The 23,102-nt window shown below is 36.2% G+C and overlaps 1 protein-coding gene across 7 annotated transcripts in view; it reads left to right on the top strand.

Moving 5' to 3' along the window:
- Nucleotides 1-23,102, top strand: part of arhgap28 (Rho GTPase activating protein 28) — a 53,616-nt gene that overhangs the window by 5,789 nt on the left and 24,725 nt on the right. The window contains exons 1-3 of one of the 7 annotated variants that reach the window (XM_088918844.1): nt 8,056-8,097; nt 8,389-8,468; nt 15,072-15,224. The exons of 1 other annotated variant lie outside the window; for it this stretch is intronic. Coding sequence is in view for 1 of the 6 variants with exons in the window: in XM_088918838.1 (XP_088774964.1) it covers nt 2,275-2,318 (44 nt within the window). In the remaining 5 variants the exon portion in view is untranslated. Of the gene's footprint in view, nt 1-2,196; nt 2,319-3,548; nt 4,477-8,055; nt 8,098-8,117; nt 8,469-15,071; nt 15,225-15,289; nt 15,418-23,102 lie in introns of those variants that run through there. 5 more of the 7 variants (XM_088918843.1, XM_088918840.1, XM_088918838.1 and 2 more) reach the window with 5 other exon arrangements.

Here is a 23,102-nt window from a genome sequence, read left to right as displayed (position 1 = left end):
AAAAATGTACTCTCCTTTACCTTCATACCTCTTCCCCTGAGATCAGTCCTGAGATTTAATCTATGGGGTTTTCTAAAAAAAAAAACCCACCTATACCAGGACATACTGTACTGTACTGTAATGGAGATGAGACTTTGCGATCTCCCCTCCATAGTAACTGCATGTGCACGGGAGACAACTTTTATAACTGCTATGCACAGGCGAGAGCGAGCTGTGGGAGACACTCAAGACCCAGGTTGCAGTATCTGGAATGGCAGACTGTTTGTAGCTACTGTAAGTGCACACTTTGGGGGAGCACACTAGTAGATGTTTTGTGAAACCACTAATTTCGATATCCCTGTCCCACTTTAAAAGTGAGTTGTTGTGCACTGTTAAAATGGTCCAGCAATGCTTTATTTCAGTATATAAATATGCATTCACAAGTGTTTCACAAATGATTATTAATTGGAAATTGTCACTCTTATTTATGCATGTATGTTTTTAGAAAATATTTCAAAATATTCAGATTTGAGGTATGGATTAAATTGTATTAATTCTTAATATAAATTTATATTAAATTTCTATGAATTTTGGATATTTATGCTTTTTTTGGTAGGACATTTAATTCATAAATGAATAGATTAATAGAACGTATCCATTTTATGGAGCACTGTAATCCGTTCTTAGATGTCTGCTACTACAATTATTAATAACAATTGCACATTTTGTGAAGTTAATCACATGGTGAAAAGAAATAATCACATTGGGGTAGGATTCACTTTTATTTTATGTTATCATTTGTGGATATTCTGTCATTATATTATGCACCATTGTATTCCTGCTTGCTCCTGTTACTTGCTAGGATAGGTTCCAGCTCCCCTTGATCCTGAATTGGAAGACGTAGTTAGAAAATGGGTGGATGGAAATGTATGATTTATGTAGTACAGATTTTATGTAAATAGATTTACATGGGCATGCACCTGTATCTACTTAAATTCTACATTATATTCCGGAGTATGGTGATGAAGACAGAATAGGATCAGGGAAACATGTTATTTTAACAATTGAGAGGGATTATTCTTTAATAAAGAAAAGCACATTGACGAGCAGTTAAGGCTACCAGGTTCTCGAGCTTGAGAAAACGATGTGACACTGTAGCTGCAGGAGTTGTACATTATGGAATCTTGTTGAAATATTTTCAAAACCTAGAAAGAGATCAACCAAGAGAGAGTGTTTTAAATCAAACAGACAAATGCTCACTCGTGAAAAAAGTTGAATTGTAATCATGTTCTACTACACAATCTCCTGATAGTTTGGGTGGATAATGAACAGAAGCTATAGAAAAGGAATTAAATGTCTGAAAGAAGCTTTTTAATGGAAAAGGCTATTGGTTGAGAAATTTTATAGCACATATAAAATACAAAACTGTATGTCTGGAAGGCAGCAGGCAGCAAGAATATTTGCCACCCATGATACTGTAATCTGCAATACAGTATGTCTAATTTCTGTGCTATACTATAGCATACTTTAATAAAATAAAATCCTGTCTTTTTAGGTGGAGGAGTAACCTATTATACTGTAATCCGACAGGAGCCAGGTGAATGTTTTTGTGTGATTCACTTAGGTTTCAGCTAAAATGTTTCTTTCCTGAATATATTTAATATATATTTTAAGTATTTAATTTTAGAATTCCATGCAGTGTACATTTACAGAATGTAAATATATACCTGTAGTAACAAAGTACCAAATATAAAAACATTTTTGACGAAGTCACTTATTACCACTTAAACTGTTGATTTGCAAAATTATTGCAATAATTGAACAGGATTGAAATCAAGCAAATAGTAACAAAAATGTAAAAAAAAAATTTGCTTTGAAGCTTTGACCTTTTTACTTTGGAATGCTCTAACAATGATTCACCAAAAATACATTCATTTGAGAAGTATCAAAATGTAATACACTTTCTTCATCTTCATTTAATCAAAGGAGTTACTATAAATCAGAAGTGTAGCAATGTGTTATTTCAGGCTCTAAAAAGGAGAACAAAATTGTTTTAAAAAAACAAGCATTCGTAATGAGCAAAATAAAAAGTATTGCAAACTGGCATTTCTATAAATAAAACTGGGACTTGCCAAAAAAAAAACAAACTTCCTGGTATTTGTTAGGACTATGTTGTTTGTCCACATTCCAGATCATCCAGATCACGGTATACTGTACACTATAGGCTGCAGCTGGAGTAGTGATATGGCAGGTTTATAAGATCCAGAGCTGAACACTTCTCCGACATACACACTAATGGAATATTCTGAGAAGGAGTGGAGGGCAGCAAGTATACACAGGTACTGTATTTACCATGATTTCTGTGTGTTTTACGGTGGAATTAGGTGGCCTCCTGTACAGATTTCCTGTTCTGTGTGGAGAGTGTGCTGTAGTCAGTACTACACCATTAGTATCATGAACAGTGGGAGAAACATCAAAGGCTGATGGGTGTTTGCTGTGTCACTCTTAGTGATGAATTGTTTTATTCCTAGTAACATTTCTACAGCGCTTCTGGACTGGGAATGTCCATGCAACAGCTAGAGAATGGCAGAAAACTCTACAGTGAAACGGCACACTATCCTTATTTCGATAGTTGGTTAAAAACCTGCATTGGTGGTTGATTAACTAGGCTCTCATTTAATTATTAATTGCATGATTTTGTTCTGTACACGGTACGTGAAACACTAAGTGAAAGAAAATAAACTCTGGTTGGGATTCTCTGTGTGGTTAAATAATTGTCGTCGTAGCTGATAGTAACTGGTTGGCTTTTCATACCATTTATACATAAAGGAATGCTGTGCTGTTAAATTACAGTTTGATTTTAAACACACCGTCTTCTTTGTTTTACAAAACCAGGTTCCAGGCATGCAGCAACTCAATTCAAGAATCCTAGTCCTAATTAAATTGATCCTATTAAATTATGAGAACAGCCTCAGTGTAAAATATTAAATTATTGAGCAGGTCTCAGTGTCTATTGAAAAGCAGAGTAAGTGTTATAATGTTAGCAAAGCCTCAGGTACTGTTCCAGTCACATTTTGAGTTTGCAGTACAGCAGTCTGCTCAAAGTGCTTAACGAATTGTATCTAAACTCATTCTAAAAGGCTGGGGTTGTTATGCGAACATGAGAAACACAGGTGTAGCTCAAAGTGCAATTTATTTTGCTGGAGGCTGAAGAAGAAGCATCTTTCAAATGTTGCACAGGACAACAAAGCACCGGTACCATGCACAGCTCAAACGTTATTTCTAGTCATCTTCCAATTAATTGTTCGTAAGTGAAGCTTGTTCTCGTGTAATGTTTGCTCATGTGACAGTAGTTAAGGTTATAAGGATAAAACTTATAGTGGAAAGCTTATACTGTACCACGATCTGTTAAAATGTATAATGAAGCAGTTTCTTTAATCCCAGTCAAATACACTATATCTTGAAATGTGGAATAACTATGTATTATGTACCGATATAGGTCATTATATTTTGTATTTTGATTTAAAGGTATATACTTATAAACCTGGTAGTTAAAACTGTTACTCTTCTTAATTTAGAATAAGTTATAAATGACATTTTCTATTTAATTTTTTATTTTGGCTTATTGTGTAAATAATGTGAGCACTGTCTTAAAAACAAAGAACAATGTAAAGCTGTCCTGAGGTGTTACCTAACTGCCCCAGCGTGTTGCTTTGCATGGAAAATTATGGAACTGAAAGCACATTTGAAACTCTTGAATTTGAATGGGAAATTATTGCCCCAGAATCCAGTGAAAGTTGAACCAGCCTAATGCATGTTATTGAGCTTATAGCAGTGCTGCATGTGCAGTATGTCTGCTTATAGGACGCAGTCACAAGAAGAATCTTCACTGTACAGTAGGTGACAGACAAAGATAAATGATAAATGAAAACCACTTAGTCTTTTTTAAATTTTGACATTTGAAGATTTTAGTAAAGTCAGTCGTTTGTACTGTGACAGGAAATGGTCAACTGTAAGGGAAAACACCCCTTTGAAGTTACTTTCTAATTTTCAAGTTTCCCGTTTATTGTCATACAGTATGTACTGTACCTGAGTACAATGAAGTGCTTACTCTCCTTGGCGAATGAAAGGTATGTACGTGTTTATTATTATTTATAAAAGGAAATATCTGGGTAATTCTTAACTGGGAGTTAATAATACCAAAAATAATTGGTGATTAAGGTTGACTGTAACTAGTGTATGAGAAATATAGCTATAGCAGTGTGTTACATCTAAAAAGTGTTTGCGGAGGGAGCATTGTTTTGCATTTTTTTTCCTTTCAAATCCAGGAAAAAGGATGGAAAGTTCTTTTAGAGATGAGTGTGACTTGGTCTGTGTGGGTGAAGAGATTTAAAGATTTAAAGGGGACACCAGATCACAGTTACAGGGAGCCAAGTACGCAGATGAATGCTGTAGCTGTGGAGTAAATTGTCCAGTCTGTTCTTCCAGCAAGACAAGGTACTGTATGTGTGGTTACACTAGATTGTCTGCTGTGTTCCTAACAAAAGCTTGTGTCCCTTTCTTTCCACCAGAAATCATTCTAAATCAAACCTTTATTTTTTGTCAGACATGTGTTTGCAAATACTAAATGGCCTAAAAGTGTACAAAGAAAAAACAACTTCCTTTCACCTGATCCAGTGTTCAATTCGAATTGATGGCGGCACATCTGTGCATACATTTTCTCAAAGTGAGCGAGGTGCGGTATCTGAATATCATGCTGACAGGACCACGGTCTGGAAGATGATTCCTCTCCAGTCAGCTGGCAGTGAGTTGATGTCAACCTCCACTTCCTAAGACCTTAGAAGGATCTGGTTCCTTACCACTGAACCAGGGCTGCAGAGTCCCTGTGTCCACGCGCATAGTGTGATATTGGACAAATCTGTTGAGGAGTGGGGCTCCTGCCCAGGACAGTGAAAAGTTACCTTTGCTTTGACAATTTAAAAACACACTGATTGTGTAAGCATTTCAGCTCCTCTCCATGGAAAGACACTACACTGTACATCATATGCTTATAATCACTTGCACAGAACATAATAGACTCCTTGGAAGGAAAAACACAGAGAAAAAGACTCTGAGACCTGAAGAGTTTGGGCATTTTGCAACCCTGCTCTGAGCCCAAGTATTAGTGGTCACATGGCTTGAGGCAGCTTGGTATAGTTGGATTTAAGGAAAATATCCAGTGTTGTCCAAATGTACTGTATAGAAACAGTAGTAGTTGAGGGTAGAATTGCCTTGGTGATCACCTGCCTCATTTAAACAGAAAGCCAGAAAACAGTGTGCAGTGAATGCCTGTAGCCACAAACAGAGAGAAAAATGATTAAATGACTGAAATCCGCCATAACTATTCATGACGATGAGCATGATATTAAGGGAATTTCTGGAAAGTAAAGTGACCATTTCAAAAGGTAGATATGTTGATCTTCATATACAGAATGAAAAGGCTGAAGAAGAAACAAGGAAACAGCTCGAAGAGAAAATGAATTGATTGCTCCTACAGTATGTCTGTGGCTGATCATTTCCTGACCTGCACACTCCTTACCGCTGATATAATTTCAGCCATCCTCAAGTTGAATATGATTATATGATTATAATATAATTCCAGAATATGACGATGATGGGGGGAATTAGAGACGGAAAACCTCTTGCATACACCACAAAACATCAAAACAAAAAGTACTCTAAACAATGAAGATGGGTGAAAAAAAGTACCCAACCTTGTTGTGGTTGAAGCCACACCCTGGCTTCTTTCAGAAAATGTCTGGATTTAGATGGCTAAAACAACATTTGAACCGTTAAACCCAAGCAGAAAAGAGCATGTGAGATATAAGCCTCCCCAGGGATTGTGAAGATGCTATGTTTGCCTTTATTAAAACATGGTGGTACAGTAGTAGACCAAACGAGGATGTGGTAGAGGGAAGTTCTAAAGTTTATTTGAAAATAAAAATTCAGCTCACGTCAGCAAGATTTTCGCTCGGGATTGCTCTTTAGGTCCAATTGCTTAAGTTACCTCACATAATTCCCGAAAAGGGTTCTTCTCCAATTTGAATGCTGCATTCTTTGCAGACAGAATTAATTTTTAATTCTGCAGAAGTGTACTTTAATGTGAATAAACCTTTTTATGACCAGGCCTTATTAAGAATTTAAAATTTAAGATGCCAGTAGGTGGTGGTGATTTTCAGGGAAGAGAAAGCATAGCAGATATGTCATAAGTAGTGTGTGTTGATGGACACACACCATAATCCTTATTTATTATTAAAATCCATTAAGTATAATGGAGGTTTCTGTAATCCTGACTTTTTGCACTGTGAAAAAAATTATATGCGTTAAGAATAATATCCGGTATATTATTTCGTCATGGGTGTCAGGCAAGTCTACTATGGATTTAACACTGTAGTAAATGTTTTACATTTGTATTTTTAAAATTGTATTACAAAAAATGTTTTATATACAGTATATCATTACTGTATATTAGAGATTAAAATCCTATTATTTATTAAATATAATCCTTAAAATGTACTTTAGATTGTGTTATCATAGTTGTTATGCAAGAACAAGATCTTGTACATTTTTAATGTTTTAGTATATATAATATATACTAACGTTTTAGTATATATATATAAAACCACATAGCCTTTGACAGAAATAAGTAACTTTTTTGTTTCTAATCAGATTTATGAATAAATGTCATGAAAGATACATTTACTTATGTAATTGATACGGAATGTCTCAAACAATTATTATATTTTCACCATTTTTTATTTTCTGTACAAACTTGTAATGGGTCATTCTGTGTGAAACCAACCTAATTTAGCCATGATCATTTTAAAATTGTCCTGGAATTAAATGCAAACATTTGTCTCAATAAAGGCAGAATTTGACATGAAAAGTATATCCCATTTTACTGGAGATAGTGGCTTTTAAAATGGTTATTTTTGGTCATTTTGATACCTGTTTAGGCTTCTGTGAATACATTTTAACGTCTGATCTGCAAGTTACAAAGATAACCATTTGAAAACATATTCCTAAACAAATGTTTCACTGAAGAAATGATTTCCCATTTCTGGTCCTCTTTTCTTGTTTGAGAGTGAGGTTGCTGTTCTAAAAGCAAAATCCTGTGAGAATTGAGGACAGGTCCGCCGTTGGGTTTGTGGTGAAGGAACATGGGAAGAAATTCACAGTTTGCAAACAGTTTGCAGTCAGAAGCTGTTCATTAAAAATATAAGTTTAATGAGAGTTTGAAAAACTGTTTTAACATGTTTTCCAGGAAAAATGCACTACTAAAGACACAATGGAAAATAAAATAAAATGGAAGTTTTTTTTTAAACCTTTGGCTGCAGAAGCGTCTGTCAGGATTCCAGCTTAGTGCACAGCACTGATGGGGATTGTTTCCAGCTGAATCTGTGACTGATAGCACAGATATAAAAGGCAAGGGGCGGCAGACTCTTCTTTTCTGGTTGTCCGTGTGGTACACCTTCCTCTCTTCCTCTCTCCGTCTCTCTGTCTCTCTCTAGCCAGCTGTATCTAATCGCTGCTTTCAGGTTTCCACTCTGTCATCTAGTTCTTCCCAGTCCACATTCTCAGGTTTTCTGTAATGCCTATTAGCACTCTCCTACAACAGGACTGTATACGGCATTAAGGGTTGGGAAATGCAGAACTGCCAGGCCTTGGGGACATTTCTCAGTTATTCATATTCACTTATTTATCAGTTTCATTCTTGTCCTCCCAGCACGGAAAGAACCTTGCCTCCATCAGGAGCTGAAAGCTCAGACTTACTGTATAATAATATATAACAACTTGTCAATGTACTGTATAATAGTCATCAATAGTAATGTCCAATTTAACATAACTAAAGGTATGTTTTAGTGTCCTTTTACCTCATGTTTTGTTTTTCTGCACTCTGAAAAACTAAGAACTTTTTCAAATTCCATTTTCGAAAGTGTAAAACATGTTACTGTTTGTTATGGAGTGTTACATTTCAATGAAACCTTATAATTTCTAATTTATACAATATAAAAATGAAAGAATGCTTTATTACAGTACTTCACTAGAGTGATCCAAACACTCGTATTTGCACTTACAGTAAGTACAGTATGCTTTCTTAATAACTGCCCTTTTCTTGTTAATTGTCTTTTGCTTAATAATGATTATTTTTTTAATTAACTGAAATCTATCAATTATCTCAAAGTCAGTGGAATCTGTGAGGATGGCTTTAGAATTTGCTTTAAACTCTGTTAATGGCTGTCATTGTCACAATGTTGATTGTAATAACCACTCCAATTAAGTCTTTCTAGTTTTAACGTGCACTACTTGTGGAGCCTAAGTATGCCTTTACAAAGCTGGCAAAGAAAATAATTACTGTACTTTCTCTAGATGAAGAGCAAGCAGTTTCTTGACATGTTTGGTCAAGGAGAGAAGCTGTGTTACTGTCGGGCATGAGGACATCATTGACGGTTAGTTGTACCATGACTTGTGCTATAACGGTGTAGTGGTGGGCACGAGCCCAGTTAAAACTTTGAGGTAGTGAAGGGGTATTACCACTGTCCTGGAAAAATGTATCAAAATGTAAAACAGAATCTACCCTTTGCAGTGAATAGAAGCAGTATTTATCTCGACAGCCACTTTAGAGAGTGGGGAATATGGAACAAGAATCCATTCTCTGTGCCTGCATTATTTCTGATTTATTATTCTTTGAGACAATAAAAATGTTTTCTGTAGCGTTTGATTTTTTTTTTACATTCACAAGAAAACATTTAGGAAATGTCCATTTTTAGACATATAATAATAAACCCACAGTGGAAATTAATTACAAAATGCAGCCTTGTAAAAAGGCTAAAATTCTGAGAAGGAGCTACCTGGTTCAGAGACAAGATCTCTAACTTTGTCAAAGTGTGTCTGTTTTCTCACAGCTGTCTTTTAAGGGCACAGCAAATATTTTTAAGCACACTTTACATCCGATTCCTTGTACATATAAAGTGCTTGGCAGTTAAAGTGATTCTGACGTGCAGTTTACAGCTTTTGCTGCTCAAATGTGTTTTTCAAACACGTTCATTCATTGAATAATTTGACACCTGAGCAATACAGTATATGAGCAATGGATAATGACAAAGTGGGACAAGATGTAGTGGTGAGGTATATAATAATCCCCTAGCACAGTCACTATTACCTGACTCGTGAAACTGGTTAGTTTGCTTTTCGCTTCCTTAAAACCGCTGATATCCGACACTTACGGTACTGCACTCTGAAGTCTGTGTGATTTATGAATTCTCTATCTGTCGAAGTCTGCTCTTACTGACTGCCTGAAATGTTTTTATACACATCCTTGGGCTTGGGGTATTTGTATTGATTGTGCCAAGCTCGGATGCACTTTGTTTCCTAATCATGTTCTAAAATAATGGTGAAACAGTTCAATAATTAATGTGTTTTCTTCCCTGCCTTCCGTCCTCTTTATCAGCCGAGAGCTACCGTGTTTAGGTATCTAGAAGAGCTGCTTCCCTTCATAAGGCTGTTAGCATCTGGGAATGTTTCATGCCAATTCATTTCATTATGGGGCAGAATTAAGAAAAGGGCAGACTTCCAGAATTCCTGAGGGAGAGGGAAGCCATAGGCTTTGTACTGTAGCTTTTAAATTGGGGAGTCCCAGAGACAATGCGTAGAGAGAAGGCCTGTTCGTACTTCACCAAGGAGTGTGTCTAATTTTATATTGTGTACTGAGGGCAGGTGAAAGGTCTTGTGTCACTGTCTCCATGATGACATGACATATGAGCAGTGTCCATTAATATCTTGCAAAACATGCCTCTGTTTACTTTAGATAGCAGCCACCCTGCAGGGAGTCTCTGATTGGTTGGTATGTAGAAACACTTAAGTGTGGCCAAGGTTCTGGAGCTTAGCAGAGAGACACCTGAAACTGGGAACACCTCCTGCTATATGGTGTTTAGGGTTATTGATATTGAGATTTAAAGCACCACTGGATTTTCTCGGGAGAAAATGTCTAAATGAATCTTTCAATTCTTACAAGATGCGCTAGTTGTGAACAGTTGATTTTTATGTCAGTATCATGATATTGTGTTTTCAATACAGCTGTCAGATTTCAAATTTCTAAATAGGACAAAATGTTGATAGGGAATATTTCTCCAGTAGTTGGAAATAAAAGTGTTTTAGTCAATTAATAATAAATCAGTGAATCTGAGCATTAATAATTCATGCAGCTGAAGGGGATTGTGAAATAAAATTGTATTATTAACTGACAGGTTGATAACAAAATACTGTACAGTATATAGGCTGGAAAAAAAGAGTCTTGTCCACAATATAATTGAGTTATTTTTGTTGGAATGTGAGGCTTTTTGCCTAAAATAGGTAATAATCATAATCGTAATCTTCCTTCTTGCTACTGGCTTTCTACTATAGTAACACAAATTTAGAAATAAAGAAGGAACAGTTCCTTGTAATATCTGGGAAGTGTGGTTTGCTTATATTATCTATAGTGAATGCATCAGCTTCTAATCAATCACATTAGCAGAGTTACAGAAAAATTAAAAATACAATTACTAAAAGGTATTAATAGGACAGTTTATTAAACATTTTGCTTTTTGTAAGTATTGCAAACTGGGTGGATAGTTTGTTCCATACACCCACAACCCTTGGGGTAAAGTACCTCTGTTCTCTGTTTTAAATGCAGTTCCCCATAGTTTCCACTTGTGTCCTCTGGTTTCTCTGCTCATTAGGAAGAGGTTCACTGGGTTGATATGTCTTGACTCTTGGATCAAATCCCCTCACAATCCTCTCTGTTCTGGACTAGAAACGTTCAGTTCTTTCATGCATAATTCTTCTGGATTTCTCTTTTCTTGACTGATTGCAGAGTAGAAAAGGAATATATTTTCTCAAAACGACACAATACTCTAAATGAAACTGTATTATTATATAATGGGAACAAGTAATAGGTTTATTCCATGCTGAAAAGAGAAGAAAGAAAACACAACATTTCGGTCCCCAGGTGAAACGTTGTTTTCTTTCTTCTCTTTTCAGCATGGAATAAACCTATTATATATAGTAATAGTGCATGATTGAAGTGATGTGCTTTTAACTATATATCTTAACATTTTGTTTACATTTTAATTCATTCTTCACAACACCTAGAAGATGTAAATGATGTATCAAATAAACACCTATTAGTTTCCTCTTCAAGTAACCTCTTCTATCTCCATTTCCCATTTTCTATTGATAGTTTTGCTTTTTCTGCCTGCAGGCAAATACCTGTACTTATATAAAACATAATCAACTACATTGACTTAAGTTATTAACAATACCAGAATCTAGATCATCGATATGAAGAAAAAAATGGCCCTAAGACGGATCCCTGCGGATTCCTGTAGATTGATCTCGTAGATCTTCACCTTGGTCAGCAGCTTTGAAGCTTCTTTGCATTTAATGTGAGTGTAGTAAGTATGTAAATTCAGTATGTATTGCAGTGCAATCAAGGGGTTTTCCCTTGTTGTAGGTTTGGATCCTGCTACTCGCTGTCTCTATTATCTGATCAGATCAGGGATCTCACCCCAGACAATTGTCACGAACACATGCAGTTCAAGACCATGAATTAAGGGTCGAAAAAGGGTGTAAAAAGTAAGGAAGTGATGAGGGACATCATGCTACAGTTTGTAACTCAGTAGACCCCTAGTCCATGTCACATTTGTTAGTTTAAAATGAACTAGATTTGCATATTTACAGTACGCTGCTGACCTCTGAATGGACCAGATGTTTCTATTTTATTAGTGAAATATGGAGGAAGCTGAGCTCAGAATGGAAATAAATGGAACTGATCTGTCCACGTTACTGGTGTTTGATTACTTTTATTTTGTTTTAGTCTTGGTGATTTAGAACCATAACTCAGACACAAGGAATAGAACATAGTGTTTTAACTGATGATTGAATCTGCAAAGCACCTGTGCATGTTATTTCCTGGTCCTGGATTGACAGTAGATGTTAGATAGGCTACAGTTCCCTATACCTGCCCAAAGATCAATCTAAATCTTGATTATAGCTGTGCATGCAAATTGCCCCAGCAGAACAGGAGTTTGCTGACTTACTTACAACTGGGTAGGATATTCTTTTTTATTTAATTTTTTATTGAAAAAATGCTTGTCTTTTTTATTCCAATGATGTGGTTCATTTGCACCACTAAAGTGTTAGTTACTTCCAGAACAGTATTTTGAGATTAAATGGCTTTTATATCTACCTTGTTTATAAGATACATGCAGGTCTGTCTGCCAGACTGTCAAGCATAACAGCTGTTCTTCTGTATTGCTGGAATTACGTGTGCACTTCTTACTGTGTCTGTATTTTTGGATTCATCCCTTTTTAATCTAAAGAGCATTTAGGATTACCAGTGCATAATCTAAAGTGCATGACAGAACAGAAACGGAACAGTGTGCATGTGTGACTTTGTGAACTCATGTCAGAACACCAAAGTAAACTGATTTTAGGGAACAGGAAACATTTGTTTGTGCAAGCATGTTTCTTCTTCTTTTAATTTTAAGTGGTTTCTAATAAATAATAAATAATTCTTATACTTATATAGTGCTTTTCCGATTACTCCACTCAACCCCCTTTACAGGTAATGGGAACTCCCCTCCACCAGTGCCAGTACCAGTGTGCAGCCCCACCTGGATGGTGCACCAGTACCTTCGCCACACACCAGCTCTCAGTGGGGAGGAGAGCAGAGAGATGAATCCAGTTTATAGATGGGGGTTATTAGGAGGCCATGATTGGTAAAGGCCAGGGGGGAGTTTGGTCAGGACACCAGGGTCAACACCCCTACTCGTTTCGAGAAACGCCCTGAAATTTTTAATGACCACATCTCTTCCAAAGGATAGTGCCTTTTTACAGTACAGTGTCCCTATAACTATACTGAAGCATTAGGACTCACACAGACCATAGGGTGAGTGCTCCCCTGCTGGCCCCACTAACACCTCTTCCAGCAGCAGCCTCAGCTTTCCCAGGAGGTCTCCCATCTAGGTACTGGCCAGGCTCACACCTGCTGAGCTTCAGCGGGCTGCTAGTTATGAGTTGCAGGGTGATAAAGTTGCTGGCTGGTGTTTATGGATTTCCTGTTAGTTGTGAAAGTGTAATTTTGCATGAAGTGCCTCCAAACACAAGAGCAAAGAATATTTAATATTTTAATATTTAGCTCTCTTTCCTGTGGGCAAGGAATATGCTCTTGTTGTATGACAGTAAACTTTCCAAAAGACCCCAAAAGACAGCTGTTCATATACAAAATGATATTGGTTGTCCTGTGACATTTTTATGATATAATGTACTTGCTCTATTGGTCTGCAATAGTTCAGTGTATGATTCATCTTTCAATTTAAAGAAAACATTTTGATTGCGGATTCTTGTATTCCTTGCCCTGTCTTTTTTGTACAACTAAAGTTGATTTCTACAAGGTGACAGAGCTACTATTTTTGAAAATAGATGGCCAGCATTTTTGTAAGAGTAAACAGTAAACAGTATGGGAACACCACGATACATGATACTCTGCTGGGGGATTCTGGGGGCCTATGAAGGGTTTTGGCAGGTCTAGAATGTTAACTTTATGCTTTCATTTTTCTCCACAAACAATCTGCGCATCTTTCAGTAAACTGAGGTTAAGGTTTAACAGAGGGAAAAGTATGGAAAAGCACATAACAGCAAGGAGCTTAAACTGTATTGAAAGGGTTCTGTCAGCTACTTAGGTATTTCGATTAAACAGGTGGAAATACAGCATATACACAGGATATATTTCGTGGCATTTAAAATTAAAGTCAGACTTGATATCTGATCTGAAACTTTAGCGGTTAGGTCAATAGCGAAGTTGTGACTGTGTCAGACCAGAAGAAGAATGTACTGCTTTAGCTTTTTTGGTTAGAAATTTGCTGTAGGTCTTTGAAATCCGAAAGGCTGGAGTTGTAAACAGCTTCAACTTGTACCTGAGGACACAGATGGAAATAGATGATCTTCTGGTTGTACTTCTTATGTAAAGCTGGCGGAGTGAAAAAAACTGATTTGGCTAAGAATATGTCCTAGGAGGATTTGAGAAAGAGCTTATGAAATTCTAGGACCAACAACCACCTAACAGTATGAGGGACTAGTAGGCCAACTAACCCTCTTTGTTGCTTCTGTGTTTTTGTGCTGGCTGAAGGCTTGATTTGAGAAACATACAAAAAAAATTGCTTCCACAATCGCATTTTCAGGAAGGTCTCAGTGGTTTTGAAATTTAGAGTTGGTTTCTTCTTATTGTCACATTGTGGTTACATTGTTTTGTACTGAATAGAATTCAATCAGCAACACCTTTCACATTTTATTAAAATACGTCTGACGCGATTTTTCAATAAGGCTCAGTATAGAAACCTGGAGTGTCATGTGTGTCATGCAGTGATGGTTACATAGGCAGATTAAATAAAGTGTATATACTATACAGCAGGGTTCCTCGTATTTGAATTAATTGCACCTCAAGGGGCTGTGAATAACTTTACACTGTTATATTAGCTTGTCTTAGAGCCATCCTCTTAAAACCTGCTGGAGTACCTCATGCTCTTTTGTGTCAGTCCTTCTGGGGAAACACATTCAGCTTGGATTTTTTTTAAATGATAATACTTACAATGCTATATAGGAAAGCTTACTGTTGACCCTTCCCCAGTGAGAAGACAATACCATAAACTACAGTACACTACGTTATACATCAGGATATTTAAGAGATTGTTGCTCATAAAAAAAACTTAAAATACTGGTATTTCTCCCTTATTTTACAGATTTTAAACCACATATTTTTACAGCATCAGCACAGAACAGAAGTTTGCTAAATCTAAAAAATATTTTGAACAGCATTAGTTAAAGTGCTTTACATTATATACATAATATTGTTTAAAAATAACGTCATTATCTTTTACCGTTGGAACAGTAACGGTATTTGACTGTATTTGAAGAGATCGGTGGAATCTCTTCATTTACCGTATGCATTAGTAACGTAGCATACAGTACTTTATTGATTATTCCGAACATGTTGATCCAGTTGTCTTTAACAGTCATTCAGTAAACATGTCCGGATCCTGGGAGGCTTGATCCAGCACTTAAGAGGGAGGTGCACACAGACGGAGAGTGAGAGAAGCTCACAGGGAGAGAGCAAGAGAGAGAGGGGGAAGCTGGAAACTTACTCCTGACTGTGGAAACAGATTAAGGTATGTGGGCTGGAGTCCTGTCCATATCAGATACAGTAGATCCTGAGTTCACTACCAGAGGAAATCCTGAGCACACCAGTAACTCTCAGTTTCTTTCTGGCGGTTTTGAGAGGCTCTGCTACCAAAGGGAAGATGGCTGGATCTTTCTGTGGTTAACAAGTTCCTGTCGTGTGCTCAGATAAGAATTTGGGAGGTAATGGAATTTTATTTTCCCTTTCAGATTTGTTTGGTAATGTATTTTCTGTTTTGTTTTATCTTTCGTAGTAAAAGTAAAAAAAAAAGTCAAACAAAGTATTAGTTGATTAATACTAACCATGGATGAAATAGCTTCTCTTACTGTGCAGTAATACTGTAAATAACATAATTTAGTTAAATTTTACTTAATTCTGTTCCAGAATTAAGTATACAGAAATCTCTACTAATTTAGGAAATGTCTGTGCCTTTAATTAAAGACTAGCTAGGTAGCTATGGAAGTCCAAACCTAAGCAAAATGACTTTTCTTTTCTATTAAATATACCACTGATGGTGCTGCCCAGAGAGATTTTGAGGCTTCAGATGTCCTGCTACATCTGTTACAGGCTACTGGAAAATATAAAAATATAAAGTTATGCTACAGTGCATGCCCAAATTCATAATCAAATAAAATTAATTTCCTAAAGCATAGTGTGAGAAGGTATTTTGAAAAGGAGAGCACAGCTGTTTGACGTTAGGTTGGGAAACTGGAATCAAAAATATATATTGTATATACTTCTCAGATTGAAGTTGTACTCGTGTCATATAGTTTTGACTCATGTACGTGAAGTTAGTTTCCTAGATTTCAAGTCCTACCCTTGTTTGCAGACTTACGTTCATAAGAAGCTGACAGAAAACAGAAACAGAAAACTAAAAAAACTAACAGAAAATTCCACTCTGATGAATTGCACTGTACTCTCATGACATCACAGTGGAAGGTATCTCAGATATTTTTACAAATCCACACAGTGCGAAATGCAAAACCACAGACTGTTCAAATGTGAGTGATCTTTTTTAGTAAAGATTATAAAGTTACTGTACGCCCACAATAAAAGAACATGCATGTACAGTTACTGTACATAAATGTTACAGATCAAAGAAGACTTGAATGAATAAACATAACTCAGCACTAAAAATAAACTGTTTAAATTATGATAGCCACAAGGTAAAGTACAAGTATCTATTTCAGCATATTACAAATGTATACACCATAAAGCAAGCTGTTCTTGGGAAATTTGCCATAGTATTTATCACTGGCTTCCCCTATCAATCTTTTTGTTGTACGTTTTATGTTTTCATTTTCCTCTCTCTGTACAAGAGATGAATGCTTCACTGATTTGGTTAGTTACGAGATTTTGAATGGGAAAATATCCTGTCTTCATATGCAGTTCTCTGTACCATCCTGATATTGTGTTGTTATGAAACTAACCATTCGCGAAGATCTTACTGAAATACTGAAAATGCATACAGTATGGAGATATCAGCTGTACTTCTACAAAATATATTTGTGAAGACTTAAAATAAAATAAATCTTTTCAAATTTACTTGGAAATGAAGCAAATATACAAGTGAAACAATAAAGCAACGCTTACCCTATGGTGTTATTGGTAAAAGAGGTTTTCCCATGTTATTAGGTGCCAAATGTAATATAAAATGTGAGCTAATTGCTTATCGGTTTCGCGAGCTTAACATCATTCACCAAAGACCACATCTTTGCATATGCTTTATCCTGTTTTGAGAAAAAATAGTCCAGTTTCTTTAGAGATGTGTGTTATGCAACTCAAAGGTCATCATGACCTTAATGAGATTTTCACTTAATGAAGGTACACTGACCACCACTGACTGGGCTACTGTGATGTTGGCACTTTCCACTGTGGCTGAATGTGTACTGCAGATAAAGTCTTGAAAAGGACAAAAAAAACAACTGCTGCCTGTTGTATATTTGCTAACAATACTGTGCTTTAAGTTTGCCGTCTTTCGATAAGATACATGAACGAGTCAGTGCAAGACTAGACAGGCACTGTGATTTAGAACTTTGATTTGATCTCATTGGTGTTACCTGAGTTGTTTTACACTCATTTCATTCTCACACACGTAAGAAATAAAGGTTTTTGCTTGGTTAAATACATAATCACTTCCCGTAATGGACTGGCATCCTGTCCAGGGAGTTAGTACTGTCCTACATACTATTCTTCATGTTAATTATGAGACTTACTAGGAATAAACCAGTTTCAGATGATGGAAATCAGGTTTTTTATGTACAGTATTTATTAACAATTTATGTTTTAGAATCCTTTTGCCACATTACCTTTAGAGCCCCACATGTCCTTTCTGAAATCATTTTTATCTTAATCTAAGTCTGAAAGGACATTTAAGGTTGTTTTGGTCAGGTATTTAAAAAGAAATGGATGTATACTGGAATTAGCTGTGTATGAAACAGATGATATCCAGGTATAAAAATTAAATGGTTCCTTTTACATGAGACACAGTCAGGCTGGTATCTGTTAGCAGACAACTTGTCAGGGATTGCTTTTTCTTTTTGGTATTGGAATAATTTTTTGATGTCAGCGTTGACTTCCAGCAAGTAATTGGCATGGACATGTGAGAAAAAAAGAATCTCGCTAGAATAAAACATAAACTCCAAAAACAATTTACAGTCCGTATAGCTTTGTTTCTGTTTTTTTAAGTAGAATCACATTTTTATTATGCCCACCTCATTTTGGATTTTGGAGTTGCCAGTTGTATGTTTCTCACCTCTGGGCTCTTGGCTATGAAACCTGTGAAAGCACACGGGGGAGGGGGGAGGGAGTTTAGGCTGACTCCTCCCCTGCCCACCTTTGAGCTACTCCCCTTTCAACACATCACAGGCTGCACATCTGTTGCACATCTGGGAGGTTGCAAGGGTTGCTGTGTTTGCCGAGAGACCACTGGACAACTATTGCCAGCCTACCTTTCGTGCTTCTGCTTGGGGAAACCAGGACATAGATGCTAACATGACCCAGATATAGCATGAGATGACATTCTTAGTAGAATTCATTGCAGTGTTGGCTTTGCTCATGAGTGCATAACCATTTATCTTTCTCACCTGAAACAACGACAGTAATATTATCATTAAGGTCCTTAATCCTTAGCCCACACCAGTGACAGTTATCAGAAAAAGAGAGCTAGCTGTGATGGTGATTAGGTGTTACACTAGCTTGGCTTGCCATCTTATCTGCCAGCTAGCTGTGAGCTGTTAGCCGAATTCATGTCTTAGAATTGCGTTTTAGTTCCTCTTTTCTGTGACTGTTTTGGATTTAGATACATATCTAAGATAGATAAAGTGGAAGAAGGGAAACATTGATTCAATTTCAGTTTAATTGCATTTCTGAGTGAAATGTACTCTGCAGCTTCTCTTTCACATTTCCTGAAAGTTAGTTCACGTTCAGAAAGATTAATGGCCCATATGCAGTTTGTGAAATAATCAAGTGACACAATTTGGAAAGAACAGGATAAATATCACAGAGTTCTCTCAGATTAATTACAGCACAGCGATTTGCATTGGGTGCTCATTACTTTAAGTGCTGCTACAGTGATCTACAGTGATTAGGTGCTCTTGTTAGTAGACATTCAGGTGGTGTTGATTAGAGTAAGAGATTGCAATGGCTGACATTTGACTGCAGTTCAAATTGATTACACGTCTGTTTTACCAAAGAAGTTTAATTCTCTCATTAGTTTTAACCAGGCATAATATGTTGATAAATACATTTCATCAGATTGTCTGTGAATATGTTTATTTGCAGGAATCTAAGATGTTAGATGTAGCATCCACAATGCTGAACTGTGGGATCCAACCTGGTTCAGGACATCTGTATTCTTAACGTTTTATAGGTCTCTTTAAATCAGCAACACATTGGACTTATCTCATATTTAGTGGAATTGACTTTTAAATTCCAGCTGTATACATACCTATGTAATAGTCATAAAGTAATCTCTGCATTTTAATTGAGAGAAAACTGTCCATAATTGTAGGATTTTATATGATTACATTTGATTAATATATACTCCACTTGTGGCAATTTCATGCTGAACAATATTTCTGGAAGTATCTTGTTGAAATATGGACAACAATAGCAAAGACATGCTCGTAAAAACAAAGTACTGTAAATTGGAGGCTCAGTTAGGCAAATCCAGAACAAACTATTTTATGTGGCAACTGAGTGCTGAGAACTGCCCTTATGTTGTGCAGTAAGTCAAAATAACGTACAAAAAACATTATATTTAAGAGAACGAATTGTCTCAAAAATTGTGATGAAAAATACAAGTATTGTATTTTTATTGTACAGTATTGTTTTATTGTACTGAAAATGCCTGCCATAATTATTGGTGTACTATAAGGATACATTTTTCTGTATACAAAGACATACTATGCTTGGATAAGATACAGGCTTTCAGATTTGTGAAGGTGAGTAAATTATTTGTAGATTTCACCCAGCCATATCACAGAAAGGACCTCAGAGGTACAGTACTTAGAATGTAAGTGTTATTCAGAAAAATGGTTGAGAATTAGGTAGATTACTTGAAAGTTTATGAGTTCTTTCCTCAAGAACCCTGTTATCCAATCTGATTCGGCTTTGAGAAGAAAAGTATTATCATCTATAAATGTGTCCGGAATGCTGTGACTTACCACTCACATTCGAGATATTAGGTCATCTAGTATCTGGTCTAGTCTCCCAGCCACAGAAAACAAAAGGGAATATTTCACTATCAGCTTTGTTCTAGTAACCAAAGTGTCAAAAGAAAACATCTGATGTCTAACATATTCATAGCTTAGACATACAGTGCCTGAATTAGTGAACATTTTGCAGTCCCCACTTTCATATGGATAAGTATTTTGTCAAATGAAGATGTTTAACTCATTTGTAACTGTATTTTCAGTTTGATTTCATGTTATATTTTTTAATGTGTTTTATCAAGGTGACACAAACACTAGAATTGCCCACATAATACACAGATTTATTGAAGCTCTAAATCTTGCCTGGATGTTTTTAGTGTTTTCCTGAGAAGGCAGCAAATCAGTACCACCAAGGCTTAAATTTACAGTAAATTAAAGAGTATGCAATCAGTTCTAGTTTGTGTCTGTTCTTATCTATGTCAATGATCCCATTATTGCAATAGGTTAATTAAGATTTGTTAAGGACCTGAAAGTGGTCTAATCTGGTTTTCATGAGGCTGAAAGCTATTTGACATCTGCTCTTGAAAGTCAGTTACAGTACATGAAGCTGTGCGGGGCAAACACAGACTTTCACAATGTTCACTGAGATTTGTTGACTTTGGCACCTGAAGCCAAGAAGCACATGTTTGTAAAAAAAAAGCTGCAGACTTTCACTAACAGATCCAGTCATAGAACCCCGATAGCAGTTCAAGTAATTCGTTTGATCCCACTACAGATGCCCATCTCGGAGAGTTGTGTTTGAGGATGGAAAAAAGCAAACATGTCATTTCTTTCAGTTCTGAAGCTAAACCCAAGAGCTTATTTGTTTTTTACAGTATATAAGAACAAAAGACTTCTTCATTCTGCTTCCTACCTTCTTTATAGTCTCACCTGGGGTATTCAAAGCGCTAAAAAAAACAGAAAATAAAAACGTTACAAGCTCTAAAATACCTGTAGTTGTTGTACTGTGTTGGTGAATTTGAAATGACCGAAATCAGATGCAAGTTTAAATTGTCATATATTACAACTCTTTTCTTTGATATGTAATTATGCCTGGTTTGTGTATTAGATTAGATAAAAGGAATTTTTATTTTTCATGTTAGCGCTTAGTATGCATTTTCACAGGAAATCTTGAAGGAAATCCATACAAGAAAATGACTATATACTGTAATTCTCAAACAAAAATTGTCAATAAATATTGTATGTTACAATACATGAATATCATGACATAATCGAACAATATGTAAGCACAGTGCAAATTTTCATGTGCTATGCGACAGAAAAAACCAACTATTTTCTGTAGTCCTCTCTCAAATAAAAAATGTGAACATTTTTAAAGAAAAGTGTTTGCCAAATTACATAGGAAATAAAAATGAATGAGAGTGATTTATCAAATTGTATTAACTTTTTTCAAATACTAATTATTTTGACATTCTACAAACATTCAGTTGTCCTGTTGTCTATTTCTTTATCTTATTCTTAAAACATAGACTCTCTCAAAGGTAAAATATATATACAGAAAGACTATCCATTTTTTCAAGGTCTGTATTGAATTGGGTGGAAGCTTACAGTGAAAGTAAGTCATATCAAACAAGAATAATCACGTGAGCTTCCCGTTCACAAATGCCCAAATGTCCGATCTGAATCTGTGTGAAGTGTGATAAGGTCCTGGGTGATATAAAACTCATTTCAATATGACTGGAGGCCCATTGCTTTATATGGTCTTGTTGTTCCCAGCATGTAGTATGGCTTTTTGTCTAACTAGATTAGGAAGCAGTAAACCCCTGACAGAGGTTTGGTGAATATGTATTATTTCTCAGCAGTACAAGAGGCTAATCCTTCAAGACAAGTAATAAATCCTTATTAAGCAAGAAGAACACAATGATGTCATTGGTGGCCTTTTGCATTTGTCAGCTTTTAATGGTACACAACCCTGTAATAGTTCAGGTGGGGAGCTGCGTCAGCATGCGTAGGCTGCAAAGGAACAAGTAATAGGTTTATTCCCTGCTGGAAAAAAGAAGAAAGAGAACCGTTAAGCACAACCCTGTAAGCTGCTTTAACAGAACTCATTCTGAATGTCTGCACTGTGCACAGTACTATCAATATCCTTTTAAATACATACAGTAACATGGTACAGGTAGCTTATATTTTAGAACTTTGCTAGTTTGTTTCAAAGTTATCACTTTCCCAGGTATTTGTATTGGGCCTCTTATTAGATTTATGTTCATTGTGATGTTTTTTTTTTCTGTATTTGTTTTTTTAGCAGCGCTTTTTTTCTTCTTCAATGACCACAGAATTCGTGACTCAAGGGCATAATTACTTACCTGGTCTGATTCATAAGATTTTGATGTCTTCCTGCACTGTCTTTTCTGTTCTATTAGGAAAACCTAGATTTAGGCTGAATATTAAAACCTACAACAATATCAGCAAATAAAAAAAGACCCCCAGACCAAAATGTTTCATAATCCCATGATGTTACAGTATATGGTTGTGCTCTGTAATTGAACTTGAAGTTATTTTTATCAGCAGCTGCCACCTTTGGCCAGAACGTGTTTTTTTTAAAGTATCTGAATATAAGTGACATGTTTCTAGACTGGGGCTGACTTTTTGGGTGATGTACACTACAGATCATCAGTTTGTCACTTTGCACCCCAATTTACTGTAAAATAATGAATAGGTCTGCATTTAAGTTTTTATTTAATTTTTTAAAGCTCTTGGATCTTGAAACTTACAGCATCCAAATCACAGTGGAATCACATGGGTTTCTATTCACTAACATATATCCCCACAGGGTTTGATTTATAAACTGTGGCTATGTCCATGAACCTAAAAATAATTTTAACACTAAACATTTTAACTTTTCCATACCTATATGTCGCTTTACCGTTTACAGTTTAGCTGAATATGGCGGTGCGTGTCAGCACACTCATTGAAGAAACACAAACATCTGTGCCCCTGGCCCATGTGCCAACTCTCAATACCAGTGCCCAGCCGGAGACAGGGGTGCCACTGACTCAGATGTCGGGGGTTTTGTCTTGAGAACTCCCCATTAAAAAGAACCCAGTCCTTTTCATGTTCGCTGCAGGCTGTGAGCTACAAGGTTCAGGAGTTCTAGTTAAGGCTTCTGCTTTAGAACTGTTTTACACCGTAACAAATACTGTAATATTTTGTGA

Source organism: Atractosteus spatula, chromosome 6 (assembly GCF_055471065.1).
Source record: "Atractosteus spatula isolate fAtrSpa1 chromosome 6, fAtrSpa1.hap1, whole genome shotgun sequence".
NCBI lineage: Eukaryota > Metazoa > Chordata > Actinopteri > Semionotiformes > Lepisosteidae > Atractosteus > Atractosteus spatula.
The sequence above is the reverse complement of the archived record's forward strand: the minus strand, read 5'-3'. Positions and strand labels throughout refer to the sequence as shown.